General features: G+C 44.4%; 2 protein-coding genes and 1 non-coding gene across 4 annotated transcripts; 2 read left to right on the top strand and 1 right to left on the bottom strand.

Moving 5' to 3' along the window:
- The first annotated feature begins 10,814 nt into the window (after window positions 1-10,814).
- Window positions 10,815-16,976, top strand: LOC123168302 (probable E3 ubiquitin ligase SUD1). 2 transcript variants are annotated; one of them, XM_044586173.1, is made up of 9 exons: window positions 10,815-11,146; window positions 11,850-12,530; window positions 13,029-13,796; window positions 13,902-14,113; window positions 14,215-14,589; window positions 15,289-15,440; window positions 15,556-15,719; window positions 15,841-15,987; window positions 16,156-16,976. In XM_044586173.1, the coding sequence occupies exons 1-9, from the start codon at window positions 10,880-10,882 to the stop codon at window positions 16,672-16,674; spliced, it is 3,285 nt and encodes a 1,094-aa protein (XP_044442108.1). In that variant the 5' UTR covers window positions 10,815-10,879; the 3' UTR covers window positions 16,675-16,976. The 2 variants fall into 2 exon arrangements, with proteins under 2 accessions (XP_044442108.1, XP_044442107.1); XM_044586172.1 differs by having other exon boundaries at window positions 10,816-11,146; window positions 15,283-15,440.
- Window positions 16,977-17,739: 763 nt separating this feature from the next.
- TRNAL-AAG (transfer RNA leucine (anticodon AAG)) lies at window positions 17,740-17,820 on the top strand. The gene has a single exon. It is a non-coding gene; the product is annotated as a tRNA-Leu (tRNA).
- Window positions 17,821-19,587: 1,767 nt separating this feature from the next.
- LOC123169966 (germin-like protein 5-1) lies at window positions 19,588-20,604 on the bottom strand. The gene is made up of 2 exons (XM_044587818.1): window positions 20,314-20,604; window positions 19,588-20,170 (listed from the first exon to the last, which is right to left on the bottom strand). The coding sequence occupies exons 1-2, from the start codon at window positions 20,432-20,434 to the stop codon at window positions 19,638-19,640; spliced, it is 654 nt and encodes a 217-aa protein (XP_044443753.1). The 5' UTR covers window positions 20,435-20,604; the 3' UTR covers window positions 19,588-19,637.
- Window positions 20,605-20,973: the final 369 nt, after the last annotated feature.

Here is a 20,973-nt window from a genome sequence, read left to right as displayed (position 1 = left end):
TGAACTCCAACAGCAGCATGGTGTCAACAACCCCAAAAACACAAATGAACGGAACAAACAAAGCAACCTCACAACAGACAATCCTACAACAACAACTACCCCAACACAAGCACAAGATACGATCAACGTCAGAACCTGTGAAGAGGTCAGTATGAACATCCATTTTTCCTTTCAAAACTGGATAGAGTTATAAGTTAACTGACAAACCTCCAACAAAATATAGACTCAGCTGAAGAACAATCAAGTCAGCAGCCCCGCCAACCAAATGCAAGACGCTAACCCACAATCAACCGTTAGCATAACAAACGACAAAGAAGAAGAAAACAACAAGGAGGAGGTAAACTTCCATACCCACTATTACCCACACCGAAAGCTCATAAATGGCAGGAAAGAAAGTGAACCGCAAACTGATATTGTTTGATCTCCAGGTATCACAAGCACTGCAAGACCAAGAGACAACCCTTGTTGAAATTGAACCCCATAGTGAACCTCAAACAGACGAAGGCGTCACAGAACAGGAACTTTGTGTACAAGAGATTTCCAGCGTTACAACATTGCAGATCACCATCACGAGTAAAAGGAGAAAGCGCAAGACATCCCAGCCGATGAGAAACAAGAGACTGTTATACCTGACAAAGAAACAGTAGATGCAGGCACAAATAACCTAGTCATCAACACGGAGTAAAAATTCAACAACAACAACCACTTTTCAAAATATTTTATGATGTCTGAACTACCTAATACACCCCGCCACGGCAATACAAAGATTATAAGGTATGTCTCACCCTTTTCTTTCAACAAATGCAGGAAACAAACGAGTACGCTAATCTCGAAGATCAAGAACTTCAAACAACAACATCTGAAGAGGTGAGGTTACAAAGCTCAGACACAAATGAAGTTCAATCTATAATTTCAATTTTTATTAAACAGGAAGAGGAAGCATGCAAAAGCACTGGCATAGACGTTCAACAAGAAAAACTAGAGGACAACACGAGACAAGGAGAAGCCGTAGTACAAGCAGTAGACAGTCCTGCAACTCCAGAGATAGAGGTCTTATAAAAAAAATTGTAACTGAACAGTCAGAAATGTACCCATTACTTAAATATTTTTTGTGTTGGTGCAGGCACAAGAAGCTCAAGAAACCATCAACAATCAAGACCATCAAACACAACCAAAGGAGCCCAATGAACAACCCGAACATGTTCTTCAAACGATAGACAATAATGCCACTGAAGACCAAGCCACAAAAAATTCACTCACCAACCAACAGGTACCAGAGACAGGGGCAGCGTCAACGACTGAAAAGGTAAACTTACGAAACCTGCAACTATGAAATTATAAAATTGCTGCGTGCACAATCAAATAAACTCAAACCTACCACATTTGTATTCAATCCAATGGACTCTCACTTTGCCGCCTCTATGTTTGAACAGCTGCAAGAAAAAAACAAGGTCAGTGACGATGAACAGCAAAATAAAGAGCAAGAGAAGGACCCAAAACCACCACTGAACGAAAAATCAGCAGTAACAACAACAAATACAGAGGTGAAAACACATAAAACCTCTTCATGAACTTATAGTTCAAAAACACGCATTTGACATTTCACTACTTTCCTGCATCGCAGAGAGAGGAGACCAATGAGCAAAAGGAGGACACTGAAGAAGGGCAACATGTTCTTCAAAAGGCAGTCATCAACGTAACAGAAGACCAAGCCCCAAAATATTCACTCACCGAAAAACACGCAGCAGAGAGGGCAGCAGCAACAGCGACTGAAAAGGTAAAGTTACATACGTTGATCCTATCAAAGTATAAAATAGCTATGTGGAACCTCAAATGCACTGCCACTTAGCCACCTATGTGTTTCAAAAGCTACAAGACAAAAATAACGGCAGCGGCGATGAACTACAAAAGAAAGAAGAAGAAGATACCCAAAAACCTCCACTCTACGAAGAACAAGCACAACATTCAGCAACAACGATTGAGGAGGTAAAGTTACATAAGCTAATTCTACGAAAATATAAAATCATTCCATGAGAATTAAAATGCACTCAAACTTAGCCACCTTTATGATTGAATAGCTACAAGACAAAAACCATGACAGTGACGATGAACACCAAAACAAAGAACAGGAGTATACCCAAGAAACTACACTCGACAAAGAACGGGTGGAACAGTCAGCATCACCAACGACAGCTCAACAGGTGAAGTTGCACAAAATATTTCCACAAAATTACACAACTTAATCACAATCAAAATAGCTCAAACAACGCACCAAACGCTTCGCTATTTTCCCATAACAGCTGCTATAATTAAAATAAAGTAGCAAGTTAAATTATTTCAATGCTTTTCAATGATAACGCAGAAACACGAAGAAGGCGACCACGGAGATACAAGCAATGAAGCAGACACACACATTGTTCCAGAGAAAGAAGCAGAAACCATCGAAGAAAACCCTACACCGTCGTACGATGCCAATTCCCCTGGCAGAGAGGTCAGTGCCAACCAGGTCGAGACTGAAAAACAAGACGGAAAAGACCACCAGCAAGACAACACGGTTGACAAGGAAAAACATGATGCTAAGAAAGACACAAACGACTCAAATGAGGATGCAGCAAAAACTGAACAAAAGGGTACAATGCAAAAAGAAGAACATAACATGCCGCAAGAAGCAGAAGGAGAACAAGAAAGGAACAACACTGGACAGGACATATCTTCTAGCATCGAAGCAGGCAAGACAATAGAAACTTAATTGCTATCTTGTGATCTTGTGACTTGGAATTATTTACATTAAATTCAAAATAATCGCAGGCACAATGGAGAAAGGGGACAAAGATAGTGATTCCGTCAACAAAGCCATCGAAGACCTGTACAACGCTGTATGCAAGCCATGGACACAGATAGAAATGTAAGTTCATGCAACTAACACAAAACACATTATTACACACGATCATTTTGACTGTATCATGTGTAAACTAAAACATTTTTCTAAATATTGCAGGGATGAGCTTTTCATTATAACGAACAAGTTTGATGTCAATCTAGGCCATGTCCCTGAAAGCTTCAAGGTCGGTAAATCAGTACACACCGAAGCAATCGAGCCCATGCTAACAATCTTGAGAAAACAACTAAATGGCACAGGGAGAAAGATTCTGTCGTTAAGCAACACTGTAAGTAAAGATCACGGCAAAAGAATCAAGTTTAAAACAATATACATGACTTTATAAATAGATAAACTTCCCCTATAACTGAACTTACAAATTCCCTTTGTGTATCTGTGACAAAACAAGCAGCACTCGATAAAGGAAGCCGACGACGAAGATCCACTGTGCTACAGAAATAATAATCAAGAACACATTAGAAAAAAATCACTACCTGCCAGGCTTAGATCATTTTTCAACATGCAAGAAGAAGAAAAACTGCAAGATTATAACATGGTAAGCAGATCAGCTTGCGTGTATATTATGCAAAAGTTCTCATTTTATTTTATGTTTCTAAATATAAGAAGATTTCCAAATATTTTATTTTTATTTTTTCTTTTGCAGTTCCTTCTACCATGTTCGTTGCGCGGGTTTGAGCAAGACGAAAATACAAGTCATTACTTCACCATTACAGTTAACATGCAAAAACAGCGCTTTGAACTCCTTGACTCTTCAACTGCATATCCATGCACAATAGAATTCTTTAACAATATAACCAGCAAAATAATGAAATATGGAAGCACGTAAGCACAGAGCTACAGCTTTCACAAAAAAGCATCGACCATTTCAAAAGGGTCAAACTGCAGGTACCACTTCAAGGAGAAGACACGTAAGCACTTCCAACATTTCACTTCTTTCTTTTTTTCAATGCAAGATTCACTACTACAATTACTGAAATAATCGTGTTCTTTCGTCTTTTCAATGCAACAATTACCACTACCATTGCTCCAACACTTCTCTTCTTTCCGTTTGTTGAATGCAGAATGGACTGCGCATTCTATATGTACATGAACCTGAAGCACTACTCCAATGATGGAACAGCAGCAACCTTAGAGCCAGAACAAGTACCAGAGTTGAGGAAAAAAATTCTATATCAACTAATCAGTCAACACAGAGGGAATACTAAACTGTCATTAATCAAGTGTACAACACGTTAGTCTTTTCAGAAACTAATCCTTACAATTTTGTCACACTAGAAGAAGCAATATTCTTTTTTTTAATTATTATTTTTTGATTCTAACAGATATGCTGAAGTATGAAGTCGATATGGGAAACAAAGAAATGCAACAGACAAAATGTTGCGTACTAGAAGAGTTTTCGCCAAATCCCGAGCCAAAAGAACATATTATGCATGCGACAACCACAAAAGAGCATAAAGTTATTAATATATCCAGTAAACACAAAGAGGTTATGGATGTCAGCAGACACGCCGTCGCCCAAGAATCTTGCACAGACCATGAAGAAAAGGATCCACCAGTAGAACCAGATCAACCACCACCAGACGACAAGATACCACACCATGCTGAAGAGCAAACGGACGAGCAAAATATCAACAGCAATACCCCGAGCACAGAGCAACTTGAACAAACAGGCACTGATTTCCGAGCAACGACGAAGTTGATGAATTTCTTTCAAGCCTTAACCCGCTCCAACTAGAGGAATACAACGAGCATGTAAAGATGGGTGTTGGATTCGATGTAATCAAAACATGGCTGAATGACCATGAAAGCTATGAATTCAACAAAGATCCCACGCCGTATCTGACAATCTTGCAGCAAGAATCAGGAGAACATTCAATGCCTCAATCATCTGAGAACAGCTCAGACAAGAAAATCTCGGTCAAGAAGAGACCGGTAAAGCCTTCAAGAAAGCTGCATGGAAAAATTCCTACTTTTGTCCCAGGAGATTTCAAATTTATGAACAAAGCCAGGGCACTTCATGAATACCTATTCAGCAAAGAAGGACAGGACGAATGCGGAAAGTAAGTACTTTCTCTTGCCACAACAAAAAAACAAAGAAATGTTGCCCCTTTTAAAACCAACCTAACTAATGTATAAACTTTTTCTGCTTGCAGTCTAAACGTATATATTAGCTCCAAGCGACCCGATTGGATTACAGGAAAACAAATGATGGAACAGCTACGGAAAGGAGATCATGGACAGATGGAGGGATCCATCGCAAACGCATTGTTCGAAGAATGGACAGTACAGCAACAATACAACACAACCGATAAAGCCATACTTCCCGCAGAATTTGCAAACGTATGAAGTCCAATTTGACAAAAAACAATTTCATCAATTCAGTGATTACAAAGATTGTACTAAAAAGTAGAAAGTTTTTTGGCCGCAGATCGTGCTCGGTGTTAAAATTGGAGAAAAGGGAGGACTAGCAGAATTCAATGAGGACGAAGCATTGGAACAGTTTGCACCCCTTGTAACAGGGAAGGAACTTTTAAAGAAAAAGCTGGTAAGTTAATAGAAATATAGAAAACATAATTCATTTTTCCTATAGATTGCACATTTACATGTCATTTAATTCTCCTGACAAGAATGAACTTTAACTCACTCTGTCTTCAAACACCGCAGATTATGATACCTCACAACACAGCTAAACACTACACACTGTACGTGCTCAACAAGTACACGAGCTCCATCGACATACTTGACTCACTGAATTACAGAGACGGAGACGGAAAGAATACATGGAAAACACACCATAAGGATCACCAGGAACTGGTACGTCAATTCAACCTTGTTTTCTAATTGGTTTCCAATTCCTGCATTCCCTTGTTTAATGCCAAAACCCAACAATAACACCAAACCGTAATCACAGATTAAAAGGATGCACGCACTCATGAAGAAGCATTACGGCGAAGCGGAGCTATGAGCCAACAGCGAACCGAACTGGTAGAGGATAGCAGAAACACCTAACAGAGTTTGCGTGCCAAAACAGCAGGGTACCCAATGCGGACACTTCATGGTTCAATTTGCAAAATACTGGAATGGCGTTGATCTCATAAAAGATGATGAGGATTTCGATGTAAGTGAATAGTGAGAGCAACAATTTTAATTTTTACAAGCAGCACTACTTGAATACTTCAATTATCTCATGAAAGAAAATACAAGAATATCCAATGACCTCCATGCAGCAAAGCAATGTAGATGCCGAGTGGAAACCAAAGTTCCTTTTTACAGCCATATTTGGTGAAACAAACAAAGTAAAGTGCGAGAAACTACCTGGAAGAATCAAAGAATTCAACCAGAAACTTCAAAGTTCTTTTCCACCAACAAAGGTAAGAAAATCATTTCTACTTATCTTTTTTTTGTAATAACCTACCCACCCCACGGTTCACCAATGTCTTTAATAACACAAGAGCTTACATATTACATATCTGCTTCCGCTGACAGAAACAGATGAAACTAAAAGGGAAAGAAGACGAAGCACCAGTCCATACCCAAAACATTCTCATTGCTTCCAACACACAACGGAGGCGTCCGACCTCTTCCATATAGTCATGAGCGACAGCTGGCAGGAAGAATACAAAAAGTGAGTTGTTTTCTATTGCACCTCAAAAATAGTTGGACAGAGGCCAAAAATAATGTAAAAATCTGTTTCTCACTGACCGTGACCTCCAAAATTATTTAATCTCCCTGTCGCAGCAAAACTATATTTAGGCGCATCCGCAGGGACAGTGAAAGCACGCAACTTACTGGAGCCCAACTGAAGGCAGTATTTGGTCCAAGACCAGCACAGACGAACATACCACATCATATGAAAAAGAGGGTCCTCGATGACATAGCAGAAATCTGGGAAAGCAGACAAGATTCAAAACAGAGTGACAGAGTAATATTAGGCCCAAACTTTGTAGAGGTAAACATTTAAAAAGCAAAATCTTGTCTATATTGCAACACCTACTCTTTTTATATTGTTACACAGCTCTTTTTTCTAACAGTTTTTTTCATCGTAATTATTGTTTGCAGCATATATTGGATTTAAAGGAACACAAAACTACTATTAAAAAATTTAAAAATGAATTGCAAAAAAGAAAGAATCAGCTGGTTCCCATGTATCTCAAGGAAAATCAACGGAAAAAGCTCTCAACAGCAAACATGGTAACAACCCTTTCCTCCATGACAAAATCTCAAAATATGCGTTCTATTAAATTACTTTATATTAAACTGTCATCTAAGCAACAAGTATTTTATACGCAGATATTCGTTCCAATGGAGAAGCATGACCGCTACGTACTATATGTGCTGGACAAATACAAACACAAAGTTCACATTATTGATCCTCGAGAAACGACTCCAGAGGAATTTGAGAAAGAAAAGATAGACGTGGATAAATTGGATCCACATGAAGCATGTCAAGTTCTTCAGGAACATGAAGACGCTCAAAAAGAAAGAGAAAGACAGTTTCAGGAATATCATGTTCATAAGTCGGCAATCATAAGCATTTATACATAACAATTTTTTCAGTTTTACAAGTTGCAATATTAAAACAATTAATTACAAAATGCAATATTCCCAGGTACCTAGGTTTAAAGAAGTCTTCAACACCATACTAGGACAAACAATGAATGCCAAGGGTACAAGATGGCAGATTCATACCGTGCAAGATGTTCCAGTGGTAGAAAAGGGAGAATCAACATTTGCTGTTTTAAAGCTTGCATTCCTCTACAATGGTCAAAAGTTATCGAAGACCTGGAAGATTTGACAGTAAGTTTATATAGATTTACTTATAAACAACTTATATGCACAAACTCTAATAATATACTTCCCTTCTCGTACTTCCCTTCTCGCCAAAATTTCACAGGATGAGGTCGAAGACTGGAGGGCAGAGGCAATGTACATTCTCTTAAGTAGCGAGATGAATCAAGTCAAAGCTAGTGAAATGGGTGATGAGATTAGCAAGATCTTGAGCAAAAATGAAGACTAAACCTTTTGATTTAGCCCGCGAGGCTAATTCTATCTAGACGTGACAAAAAAGTTTATCAATAACTCACATTTCTATGTAATGTAGTTAGAAATTGCGTGTTCATGTTGAAAAGATAACTATTACGACAACAGTGCCTCTTACATCATCAGAGAGTGCCAGTAAACTATAAACAACAATGCCTCTTCTTATTTGTACGACAACAGTGACTCCCAAAACGAACCCTTACGCGTGACTCTAGAGACCACCCTCCCGTGCCTCCAGAGGCGACATGGCCTTGTGCCACCAAACCCTGGGTCACCATGCCTCCGGGCAATATCCACACACACACATACCCTTACGCGTGACTCTGGAGACCACCCTCCCGTGCCTCCAGAGGTGACATGGCCTTGTGCCACCGAAGCCTGGGTCACCATGCATCCGGGCAATATCCACACACACACATACCCTTACGCGTGACTCTGGAGACCACCCTACCGTGCCTCCAGAGGTGACATGGCCTTGTGCCACCAAACCCTGGGTCACCATGCATCCGGGCAATATCCACACACACACATACCCTTATGCGTGACTCTGGAGACCACCCTCCCGTGCCTCCAGAGGCGACATGGCCTTGTGCCACCAAACCCTGGGTCACCATGCCTCCGGGCAATATCCACACACACACATACCCTTACGCGTGACTCTGGAGACCACCCTCCCGTGCCTCCAGAGGTGACATGGCCTTGTGCCACCAAAGTCTGGGTCACCATGGATCCGGGCAATATCCACACACACACATACCCTTACGCGTGACTCTGGAGACCACCCTCCCGTGCCTCCAGAGGTGACATGGCCTTGTGCCACCAAACCCTGGGTCACCATGCATCCGGGCAATATCCACACACACCCTTACGCGTGACTCTGGAGACCACCCTCCCGTGCCTCCAGAGGCGACATGGCCTTGTGCCACCAAACCCTGGGTCACCATGCCTCCGGGCAATATCCACACACAAATACCAAGAACGCCTCAACCGTGGCTAGCTCCTACGCACACGTGACTTCACATGCTTCAACCCCGTGCCTCTGGAGGCAACATACCAATGACTTCACGTGACTTCACATGCTTCAAACCCGTGCCTCCGGAGGCAACATACCAATGCCTTCGTAGTATACACACATGTGAATGCACGCACAAACCTAGCTCATAAGCAGACATGACTGCACATGCTTCAAACCCGTGCCTTTCGAAACAAAGCAGCTTTGCCTTTTGCACAACCTGCTATATAAAAATTAAACAAGCAGGTTCCCTCGCACCGGAGGCGCCGTGCCACACCACGACATACAACGCACCGCACGAACCAGCACGCCGCACGACCAACACACTCTTCGACCTATGCCCCCCCTTCAAGATGTTTATGAAAATTGAATGACCCGAAGGCGAGCCGGAGGTTCCCTCGCGCCGGAGGCGCCGTGCCACACCACGACGTACAACACGCCGCACGAACCAGCACGCCGCACGACCAACACACACTTCGACCTATGCCCTCCCCTTCAAGATGTTTATGAAAATTGAACGAGCCGAAGGCGAGCCGGAGGTTCCCTCGCGCCGGAGGCGCCGTGCCACACCACGACGTACAACGCGCCGCACGACCAACACACACTTCGACCTATGCCCCCCCTTCAAGATGTTTATGAAAATTGAACGAGTCGAAGGCGAGCCGGAGGTTCCCCCGCGCCGGAGGCGCCGTGCCACACGACGTACAACGTGCCACACGAACCAGCACGCCGCACGACCAACACACACTTCAACCTATGCCCCCCTTCAAGATGTTTATGAAAATTGAACGAGCCGGAGGTTCCCTCGCGCCGGAGGCGCCGTGCCACACCACGACGTACAACGCGCCGCACGACCAACACACACTTCGACCTATGCCCCCCGTTCAAGATGTTTATGAAAATTGAACGAGCCGGAGGTTCCCCCGCGCCGGAGGCGCCGTGCCACACCACGACGTACAACGCGCCGCACGAACCAGCACGCTGCACGACCAACACACACTTCGACCTATGCCCCCCATTGAAGATGTTTATGAAAATTGAACGAGTCGAAGGCGAGCCGGAGGCGCTTTTCTTCAATTTAGTAAAGTTAGTATACACCCGTGCCTCTCCTAGTGTTCACTTGTGCCTATAAAAGAAGTCACACGATTGAATGACTCTGGAGACTGCTGTTTTACATTAAAAAGTTGCTTTTTTTTCTTTACTTGAAAGGTGACATTTGATAGTGTTGGTAGTCCCCGCCCGTAACTACCCCATAAATCTCCGTTACCCGAAAATATAATGGGAACAAAAAGGGAAACAGGGAACCAACCGCGCGAGCTGGTATTTTTTTTGTGTTTTCGCGCGGAAAGGGAAAACGGAAAATTCTGTTAGTTCGAGGGTCAAACTGCAAAACGCATCAAACCACAAACCGGAAAGGGAAAAATCGGGGACCAACCACGCAACTGGTTTTCCCTTGCGGGAGCCCTCCGCGCGTGAGAAGTGTCGCTCGCGGAGCGCTCCCGAACCACTCGTTACGAGCGCTAGCGCTCGTTAACTAGTTGCTCCCTTGAATCCAGGCCTTCCTTGTACTTTGGCATCATCATATCGTCCCAAGCAACCCATGCGGTTTTCCTCTCCCCGGCCTTGCTGTCCCACCGAAGTTTTCGAATAATTGATGTTAAATGTTGGCACAAACCCCTCGGTAACTTAAAGAGAGCCATGGAATAAGTAGGGATCGCTTGACATTCTCCTAGTTAGAAAAATAGATGACGATTCCTCAGCCCTCACAGCCGTCCTGGCCCGGCCCAAGCCCAAGCCCGGACCCGTTCGAGGAGGACCGCCTCGTCACCGACCGACGCGTTATTAGCGAGGAGGCGAGCGGAAAATCCTCGCCTCTTTCTTTCCCCTCCCCTCCCTCCCAATCCGCCTCGATCGCCCACGCAGCAGCCATGGCGGAGATCGTCGACCCGGCCGCCGCAGCCGCCGCGGGCGAGCCGGAGGAGCAGGAGGAGGCGCGGCCGCTCTCCGCCGCGGCGGCGGCCGCGGACGACGACGAGGACGACGAGGAGGAGGGGGACGTGTGCCGGATCTGCCGCAACCGCGGCGACGACGAGCACCCGCTGCGCTACCCCTGCGCCTGCAGCGGCAGCATCAAGTTCGTCCACCAGGACTGCCTCCTCCAGTGGCTCGACCACAGCAACTCCCGCCAGTGCGAGGTATGCTTGGCCTCCCCTCCCCCGACCCCCTCCTCCCGTGCCTAGGTAGCTGGCTCCCTTACCCACGGATTCGATTGGGCGGTCGTGGAATCGATCCATGGGGCGCCGGGCCGGTGCGCGCGGTGCCGATTCATTCGGGAAATCTGCTCCTAGCCATAGGGTTGGGGACGGGGATAAAATTGGTCAATAGGCGCCATACCTGGATAGGGCAAGTGATGCAGCGGCGATTTCGTGCGTCGTAGGAATGATTTTGGTGCTCTCCGTGAAGCTACGGTTTCAGAGCCATGTCCATGGAATGTTTTTTGTGAATTCTCCTTCAAGCAATTGGATCTCATTTCGTCGGCTAATTTGGCCTTTTTTGAGAACCATGTCCATGGAATGTTTTTTGGCAAGTGTCCCTCAGGTAGTAGGATCTCGTTTAGTGGCAGAGCTACTTTGGTTCTGTACCTGGTGTCAAGAGATTGGTAATTTATATGGCCATGCTATTCTGCTGACATGGTGATGATATCCCTTTAGTTACTGCTTGCGTCATAATCCTGCGGGGCAAGTTAGTTTTAGCGCGAATATGCTGCGGTACTTTAAGGCATGCATGATAATGGCTTTCAACTTCAACTTGGACGAAAAGGCTGAATAGCGTTATACCACCATCCTGTTTGTAATGCCCAACTCCAGTTTTAACAAACTACGCTTCTGTGATTTTCAGGTCTGTAAGCACGCGTTCTCTTTCTCGCCCGTCTATGCTCAGAATGCTCCAACCAGACTTCCTTTCCAAGAGCTTGTGTTTGGCGTTGGGATGAAAGCATGCCACGTGTTTCAGTTTGTCCTCCGGCTTGCGTTTGTTCTTTCAGTCTGGCTCATGATTATCCCCTTCATTACCTACTGGATATGGCGGTTAACATTTGTGAGAAGTCTTGGTGAAGCACAAAGGCTGTTCTTGAGTCACATCAGTGCTCAGTTGATCCTTAGTGATTGCCTACATGGATTTCTTCTCTCAGCTATCATTGTCCTTATATTTCTTGGAGCTACCTCTTTAAGGGACTATATAAGGCACTTGCGGGAACTTGGAGGACATGAAGCTGACAGGGACGATGCAGGCCGTGAAAGGCATGGTGCCCGAGCTGTCAGAAGGCTAGCTGGTCCTAATAACAGGGTTCCAGGTGCAGATGGAAATATCGATGACCTGGCTGAAGCCCAAGGACTTGGTGCTGGGGAACTTCTGAGGAGAAATGCAGAAAATGTTGCTGCTCGATTGGAAAGACTAGAGGCCCAAGTTGAGCAGATGTTAGATGGTCTGGATGATGCGGATGGTGCGGAGGATGTTCCTTTTGATGAACTTGTTGGTATGCAAGGGCCAGTATTTCACTTGGTTGAGAATGCAATTACGGTAAGGATCTTTTCTTGTTATTCTTCGTTTAGTTAGACAAAATGGGTTTCCTTGTATGTTTACATGTATCTGAACCAATATTCCAACTAATATTTTCATCCTATGCAAAGTATTAGGCTGTGTTTTCTCAACAATCTTTGGTTGGACAGTTAGCCAGTTAGATGCCTTATCTTGGTGTCCTCATTAACATGATGCTCAGCACTGTTATCTGTGACATCTATCTTGCATTTTTCCAGACTGTTAGATGCTTTAAAAGCACTATTCAATCTTGGTGTCCTCATTGGCGTCTCATCGCACTCCCAGAAATGCCATATTAATACCTGGCATGAAAGAAATATGTTTATTCTAAAATTCAGAAGCATTTAGGATCCTTAAAAGTGTAATTGTGATTTTCCGGTCATGTATCACCTGGTACATTGTTAGCTTTATTGCTGTCATGCTGCCAGTGTCTGTTTCTCCCTTATTTTCTAATTTTTATATGCATATATTTCTCTTCAGGTTTTGGCCAGCAATGCTATATTCCTCATTGTTGTGATCTTCGTACCATTCTCATTGGGAAGGATTGTCCTGTATTATCTATCATGGTTTTTCTCTTCAGCCTCCAGTCCTATGCTGGCTAGGGTGATGCCATTTACGGAATCTGCTATTTCTTTGGCTAATGAAACATTGAATAGTGCTTTTAATGCCATGAAGAATTTCTCTTCCGACAGTCACAATGAAGGTGTTATTGGGCATGTGATTGAGGTGGTTACTCAGTCCTTGAAGATAAATGCCACTGGTCTTGCTGTAATGCAGGGCACTGGGAAGAGCAGTCTGGTGAAAGGAACAGCTATTGGCTCATCTTATCTTTCAGATCTGACAACTCTTGCTGTTGGATACATGTTTATCTTTTGCCTTGTGTTTTTGTACATTGGATCACTGGCTTTACTTCGATACGCCCGTGGAGAACGTTTTACTATTGGAAGACTCTATGGCATCGCTGCAATTCTAGAGGCCATTCCATCTCTATGCAGGCAGTTCTTTTCTGGAATGAAGCATCTCATGACCATGGTCAAAGTTGCTTTCCTTTTGGTGATAGAACTCGGAGTATTTCCCCTTATGTGTGGTTGGTGGCTTGATGTCTGCACTCTTAAGATGTTGGGTACCACAATTGCTCAAAGAGTTGAATTCTTTACGATGTCACCCTTGGCGAGCTCCTCAATCCATTGGCTTGTTGGGATTGTATATATGCTCCAAATAAGCATATTCGTCAGCCTTCTTCGAGGGGTATTGCTCAACTTGCCAATCCTTGTGATATTTCTGCTAGTTCATGAACTGCATACAAGGGCTTGTATATCTTGTTTCTCATGTTTGTTTTGCCTTCGTGTGTAGGTACTGCGGAATGGAGTTCTTTACTTCTTAAGGGACCCTGCTGATCCAAATTACAATCCTTTTAGGGACCTGATCGATGATCCTGTGCATAAACATGCTCGACGAGTCCTTTTATCTGTCGCTGTGTATGGAAGCTTGATTGTGATGCTGGTCTTCTTACCTGTCAAACTGGCCATGCGAGTAGCTCCTAAAACTTTTCCTCTTGACATTACGTGAGTCCGATCATCCTGATATCGTTTTCATTGAGCCTTTATCTTTTCTGTCTCATTTGGTTATCTTACACTTACATCTGTTCATTGACGTGTTATTGCAGCATTTTTGACCCTTTTACCGAGATTCCAGTTGATGTGCTTCTGTTCCAAATATGCATCCCATTTGCGATTGAGCATTTCAAGCCCCGGGCAACTATTAAAGCTCTGTTGCATCATTGGTTCGCTGTGATTGGCTGGGCACTAGGCTTAACAGATTTCTTACTACCAAAACCTGAAGAAAATGCTGCTGGGCAAGAGAACTGGAATGGCAGGGCAGAAAGAAGAGATAGAATACACGGTGGGATGGAAATGGTAGCCCCACAGCTTGAGCAGCGTATGATTCAGCATGCTGCCATAGATAATGATGGTAGGGGTAATGCAAATGAAGCCAATGACGTTGCTGAAGAATCTGATGTGGATGATCAAGGAGATTCAGAGTGAGTATAATATCTAGATAGCTGTAAAAGGATATCTACTTATTTTCTGCACACCATTTTTGAACCTGCACGAAAGAAGATTATACTTTCTATATATCAAAAGAAAAGCAGTTTGGAGTATGGTAAAAGAAGATTATACTTGCTTTTCTTACATCATTTTTAACCTGAACAAAAGAAGATTATGTCTTATATCAAAAGTAAAACAGTTTGGAGTGTGATTGAATTATTTTTCTTCTAACAAATTCTTAAGACTATAAACTCTGCCTTTAAATTTTACAAGTGTTTTCTTGAAGTCCCCTCCCTCCTCCTTTAGAGAAATCTAGCATATATGTTAAGTAATCAGTATAAGCACAGAAATTGCTTTTGGATCCTGGGGCTCCATGGAGCCCGACAGATTTTGAAGTTTAATGTACATAGAGATGCGTACCACGTTCCTGTAAATTTTCATGATGAAATATGTTTTGGTGTGAGCTACACAGAAAAAAACCTGTATTTCTAGCACATATATTATTTCCTATGAAAGCCCATGTTTTTTTTCAGGATTGTTTGAAACTTAAAAATCTCACTTTTTTTTAAATTGGGCTCCATGGTGCTCTGGGAGCAAGAAATTCTCTCTTGTATTAGTATATATTATGCTATCACTAAATTTTATCACTGGTTAAGTCCACTTAATAATTCTTTTACCTTTTGAAGGTACAGTTTTGCACTCCGCATCATACTCTTGCTTATACTGGCATGGATGACGCTACTCATATTCAATGCTGGAATGATTGTTATTCCTATCTCACTTGGCCGTCTAGTTTTTGAGGCTGTTCCCCGCCTGCCAATCACACATGGCATCAAGTGCAATGGTAATTTGCTTTTGAGTACTGCTTACCTTCCCTCCTCTGCTATATAAGTTTCATATTTACGAGGTTAATGTAGTGATGCTTCACTAAACTTGTGGTTTTCTTGTCTCTTGATCAGATCTGTTCTCTTTTAGCATCGGTTGCTATATTATCTGGAGTGCAGCAGCTGGAACCAGATATGCAGTTGACTACATTAGATCACGACGTCTGGGCTTCCTGGTACAACAGATCTGCAAGTGGTGCTCTATTGTCCTGAAGAGTTCCGCTCTCCTGTCAATATGGGTAATTCATCTGGACTGAGCTTGTTCCAAGTATCTCATTTTGCATTTGTCAGCGTATGCGTGGTCTATGATTGACAAGGCCTGTACTCTAGTGTCTAACCATGAATAATGTTTCTTTCCAGATCTTCGTTATCCCCGTGCTGATTGGACTCCTTTTTGAGCTGCTGGTGATTGTACCCATGAGGGTTCCTATTGACGAGAGCCCAGTTTTTCTGCTGTATCAGGATTGGGCACTTGGATTAATATTCTTGAAAATTTGGACTAGACTGGTAAGATTGCAAATCTCTGATTATGTCTGCTCTACTTAAGACCTCAATGACTTTGCAGTTAATTTTAAACCATTTAACCGGATAAACTTATTTATAACCATGGGTGTAGGCACCTACATGAACATTCGAATTGTTTTGTTTATTGTTTTTCTTGGGTACTCTTTGCAGGTGATGCTGGATCAAATGGCACCTTTGGTTGATGAAAGCTGGAGGATGAAGTTTGAGAGAGTAAGAGAGGATGGCTTCTCCCGCTTGAAAGGTCTATGGGTCCTGCACGAAATCATAACCCCCATCATCACGAAGCTCCTTACTGCTCTCTGTGTCCCATACGTTCTCGCAAGGGGCGTGTTCCCGGTGCTGGGCTACCCACTGATTGTGAACTCGGCAGTCTACCGTTTTGCCTGGCTCGGGTGCCTGATATTCAGCACGCTCTTCTTCTGCGGCAAGAGATTCCACGTTTGGTTCACCAACCTCCACAACTCCATCAGGGATGACCGCTATCTCATTGGCCGGAGGCTGCACAACTTTGGCGAGGACTCCCGCCGGTCGAACGAGCCCGATGAGACTCCAGGTTCATTAGAAGACGACCTTGCGCTGATCCCTATAGATCATCAGGACAATGACGACGTCGGGCTGAGGTTCAGGGGCAACAACCGTCATGAAGACGCGGGGGTGGTTGTCGGTTAAGCAGGAGCGTGTGACCGGCATTGTAGAGTGAATGAGTTGCCCTGTAGTAGTGTTAGGGTAGTAGGCAAACAAAGCATTGTTGTACAACACACATAGTAGCGAGGGGAATAAGCTAGATAGAAGGATTTGCGCGCCGAAAGCTGATGGTCAACTGCCTTTTTTTGGTTCCTGTGGTAGTCGTTGCTGAATGTATATATTGATGGAAGACCTAATCAGACATAATCTGATGTGTTCTGATGTAATGTGTAAGGATAAATCTGATTTGGCACTGGTGTAATGGCTGATGTTTCACGTTGGACCTACTACTCGTTCTGGTTTTCATCTCACGGAATGGTCAGCTTGTGAAAGTAGCACGGAGGTTTGCACTTGCTAGCTGTTTGTCTGCTCAGTTGTTAGGGTCGAGGTGTTATCTTCATAGCCATCAACCACAGGCATGGTGTATTATTATCAGTTCAGTGACAATGAAAGAATTAGAGAAACTATGCATGTATATTTTTCTATGTGCAACTTAATGACTTGTCTAGGTGTTTATGGAAGGCTAAGAATGACAGGCCCTTTGAAAGAAATGGGAAGCTCGTGGTTTTGGGTTCAAACTAAAACAACTTATTATGGATCGGAGGGAGTACTATATTTTGCGGCGCATCCACTTGTACAAGGACCAAATGCATCTGCCAACACTTTGACAAGCGCTCCTTCCTGGGAGCACCATCAGAACTGATCTACAGCCAACAGGTTTATACATATGCAAATGAGAAAGAATATCACAGAACAAATGTTATGATCACTGCATGCCGTTGATTCTCATCTTGACGCAGAAGCCAGAGCTCCGCTTTTAGCTCTCAAGCTTGCTTCTGCTGCTCAGCTCAACCAGGCACCACACTCCTATTGGCAAGCAGATACGTACTCTATCCAGGCCGTTGGGAAGTTAGATCTGATTTTGCAAATATCTCCGGTCTGTGCCAAGCTCACGATCTGAGTATCCAAGAGATACTTGAATGGTTTGGGCGGTTTGGCAGTTGGCACACAATCTCACTAAGGGGGCGCTCGAGAAAATAGCACAACAGAGATCAGATGGCCGAGTTGGTCTAAGGCGCCAGATTAAGGCTCTGGTCCGAAAGGGCGTGGGTTCAAATCCCACTCTGGTCAATTTCTTTTTTTTTTCCCTTTTATGATTTCAGATGTAGTCTGGTCAATTTCTTTTTCTTTTTCCTTTTATGATTTCAGATGTAGTTGGGGGCCTCTATAATGCAGTTGATGTGGATTCAGATGTTCAGGGTCCTTCCCTTTTTCTTTTTTCACTGCTGATTTAGGAATTCAACAAAATAAAGTGATGTCATGCTCTCTCTGTATTGTTGTATGGAATCGATGAGAAGCTGGGTTTCCTCCATGGATCGGTCGGTTCATTGGGCGATGAGAAGCACTCCAGTTTCTATCAGTTTTAGTTACATACAGCCCCGTGGAAACCAGAGATGGGTCAAAATCTTGCTGGGAAGTTCAGGAATATGGACACTTCTCGTTTTTATTTCATCATCTATATACAGTCCTAGTCCTGGTGGGGGAGGAGTTGATCCGGGGGTATCAAGAATTGGACTAGAAGAATGTAAGGAACAGGCCGACCCTATTGCTCCTGCTAAATAAGGGCAACGCGGATCACCAAATGTCTGCGGGCATGTCAAAACATGTCCGTGGAAAGCGGGCGAGGCGTCAACCATCCAACCAAATGTCCAGCTCATTTCAAACGACCGCTCAAAAGCACGGATGAAATTGAAGCGAAACAGACAAAGTTCAAACAAAGTATCATGTATTTACAACCAAAGGATGAAATTAAACAAGTTGAACATAAATAGTATGTATAAACTAATACTAACTAAAAACTAGGCGAGGTACCAGACGGTGACCTCGTAGAGATGGCATCGCATCACGGTCCCCGTCGTCGTCGTCCAATCAGCAACATGTGGGCGCCGATATGAGCTGGGTCAGCGAGGTCTCTCTTCCGTCTCATACAGGATCGGCACATGCCAGATATCCCACACAATGGAGTGTGTTTTGGGATTCCAATCCGGGTACTCATCGAGGGGAAGGATCCTCGTGCGCCGCTGGCGACGCATAGGGGTTCTTTGGTTGCTGCCCACGTTCGCCCCGTCAAATCATGGGCCGACCAAAAAGTTGGTGACCAAATTGCCTGCCTTGGTTTCACCAACAATTTGGCGTTGAATCATATGGAGGGAGTGCGGGCATGGCAAGCTGGGCGTGCCAAAAAAAATATCAAGAGTGACCAAACAGACGCCCACGTCCCAGTCAACGCCACTATTTTGGCTTGACGGTTGAGGGCAGTGATCGAAACGTCTCCATAATAACAGGGATCCTCCTCCTTGGCGATCAGGGAAGCCTCCTCCTTCGCTTGCTCCTCCTCAAAAGCCCACACTTGTACACCGCTTGGGAGGTATTGCTTCATTTAGAGTCTAAACAAATGTTAAGATTAGTTTTATCCACCCGAAAAAAAATAGTTTTATCCAAATATGGGTGTGCAAATCTTAAGGCCTTAGGCCACTCACAATGCATAGTACCATGTGCTAGAACTTACTACATTTGCATTGCATAATATCATGCACTAGTATCATATTTCACTTAATTCTTTTTTGCGAATGACATGTCACTCAATTTATAATTTGTCTTTCATTTGTGGGTATGATATCAGAAAAATTCTCTAACACCCTCAATTCCAACGCCACATCATCTTTTCCCCCCTCAAGTTTCACTTCATGATACTGTTATGATACTTACGTTCGTCTCATTAGTCCCGGTTATGATGCTCTTGCACCCGAAAAGGTCGTATGCGTGATGGAATATCACTCGCAGTATTTTCGTCCCGAATTCCATTGCAAATATTTATCACAAATAAACACACGGAGATTACTAAGCCCGAGCAAATATGATAAATTACTAGAGATTGGAACAAGCATTCAAGACGGCCGAAAGTTTGCCCGGATGTTGTCCACGGTGTGCTTATCCGTGAGGAGCGTCTTGGCTAGGAGATCGTCCGGGAGTGCCCCGGCGAAGAGCGCGTCGGCGAGGAGCACCAGCCCGGGGTTCTGGCTGCTGAGGCTGGCGTAGAGCGTGGCGGGGGCGGTGCCATTGTTGTAGAGGAAGTGCATGAGACCCTGCGGCACGGCGAACACGTCGCCCTTGTGGAGCACCTTGGAGAAGAGCTTGTTGTCCGGGTAGGAGGAGACAAACCCAAAGTAGACGGAGCCTTCCAGCACCAGGGCCGTCTCGGCCGCCCTGGGGTGGTAGTGCGGCGGGAAGATGGCCCCCGGTGCAAGGTCGACGCGGGCGTACCGCTGGCCCTGCGTGTTAAGGCCCGGGATCTGCACGGTCAGCGCCGAGAACCCGTAGCGCTCGCTCACCTCGTCGCGCAGCTTGTCTGCGCCGGCGAAGAAGAAGTCGTCGGACACCACGGCGGCCGGGTCCTTGCACGATAACCCATTCACGCGCACTGCATAGTACATACATATTTTGTGTGATAGATGTTGGGAGGAGGCTTATTAGTCAAAGTTGAATATCGAAAAGTGTGGCACCGTGTGAATTAGAACGGAGGGAGCAGAAACCAGAAGGATAAGCACGGCCAGTGTTTCTTACCTTTGGACGTGGCGTCGGCGACGCAGAAGTCCTGGAGAGGGTTGGGGTCGAAGGCCTCGCCGCCATGGCCGGAGCCGAGGGCGACGAGCGCGGCCACGAGGAGCAACGCCGCAGCAGCCATGGCAGATCTTCTCGATCAGCACATGTGCAACGAGAAACGACTGCAAGTTAGATATATAGCACTAGTGAACTTCCATGAATGAGGAGCCGTGGTGTGAACGAACAACGTGGAATTCCGGTGAAAACGAACGCAGGTTTGCTAAAGGTCAACGAAGGCTCCTGTAGTCCTGTCTAGAAGCTTTCTCTAATCATGCAGGGAGAAAACTAACCAGCTTTAGGCCTTGTGCGGGGACTCCATTTGGAAATCAACGCAAGTTTTTCAAAAACAATTCGTTATATTTCGGAAGTGTGTGCGGGCGCGTCATTATCTATCATTTCGTTGCGAATTTTTGGCGTGCTTGCCTTGAATTTATAGGAGTGGATTCATACAGGAGCGTGGAGAAGGATTGAATCAAAGCCATTAGTTAGCTTCCATTCCACGGTTGCAAGCCGAGTTTAATCTAAGTTGGCAGGCACGTTTTGCTCAGCAAAGGCTAAGACGACGTCTCACCAGCTTTGATGGGCCTCAGCATGGTTGAAATGTGTGCATTGTGAGCATCA

Source organism: Triticum aestivum, chromosome 7D, assembly GCF_018294505.1.
Source record: "Triticum aestivum cultivar Chinese Spring chromosome 7D, IWGSC CS RefSeq v2.1, whole genome shotgun sequence".
NCBI classification, from domain to species: Eukaryota; Viridiplantae; Streptophyta; class Magnoliopsida; order Poales; family Poaceae; genus Triticum; species Triticum aestivum.
This window is presented reverse-complemented; position numbering and strand designations above follow the sequence as displayed.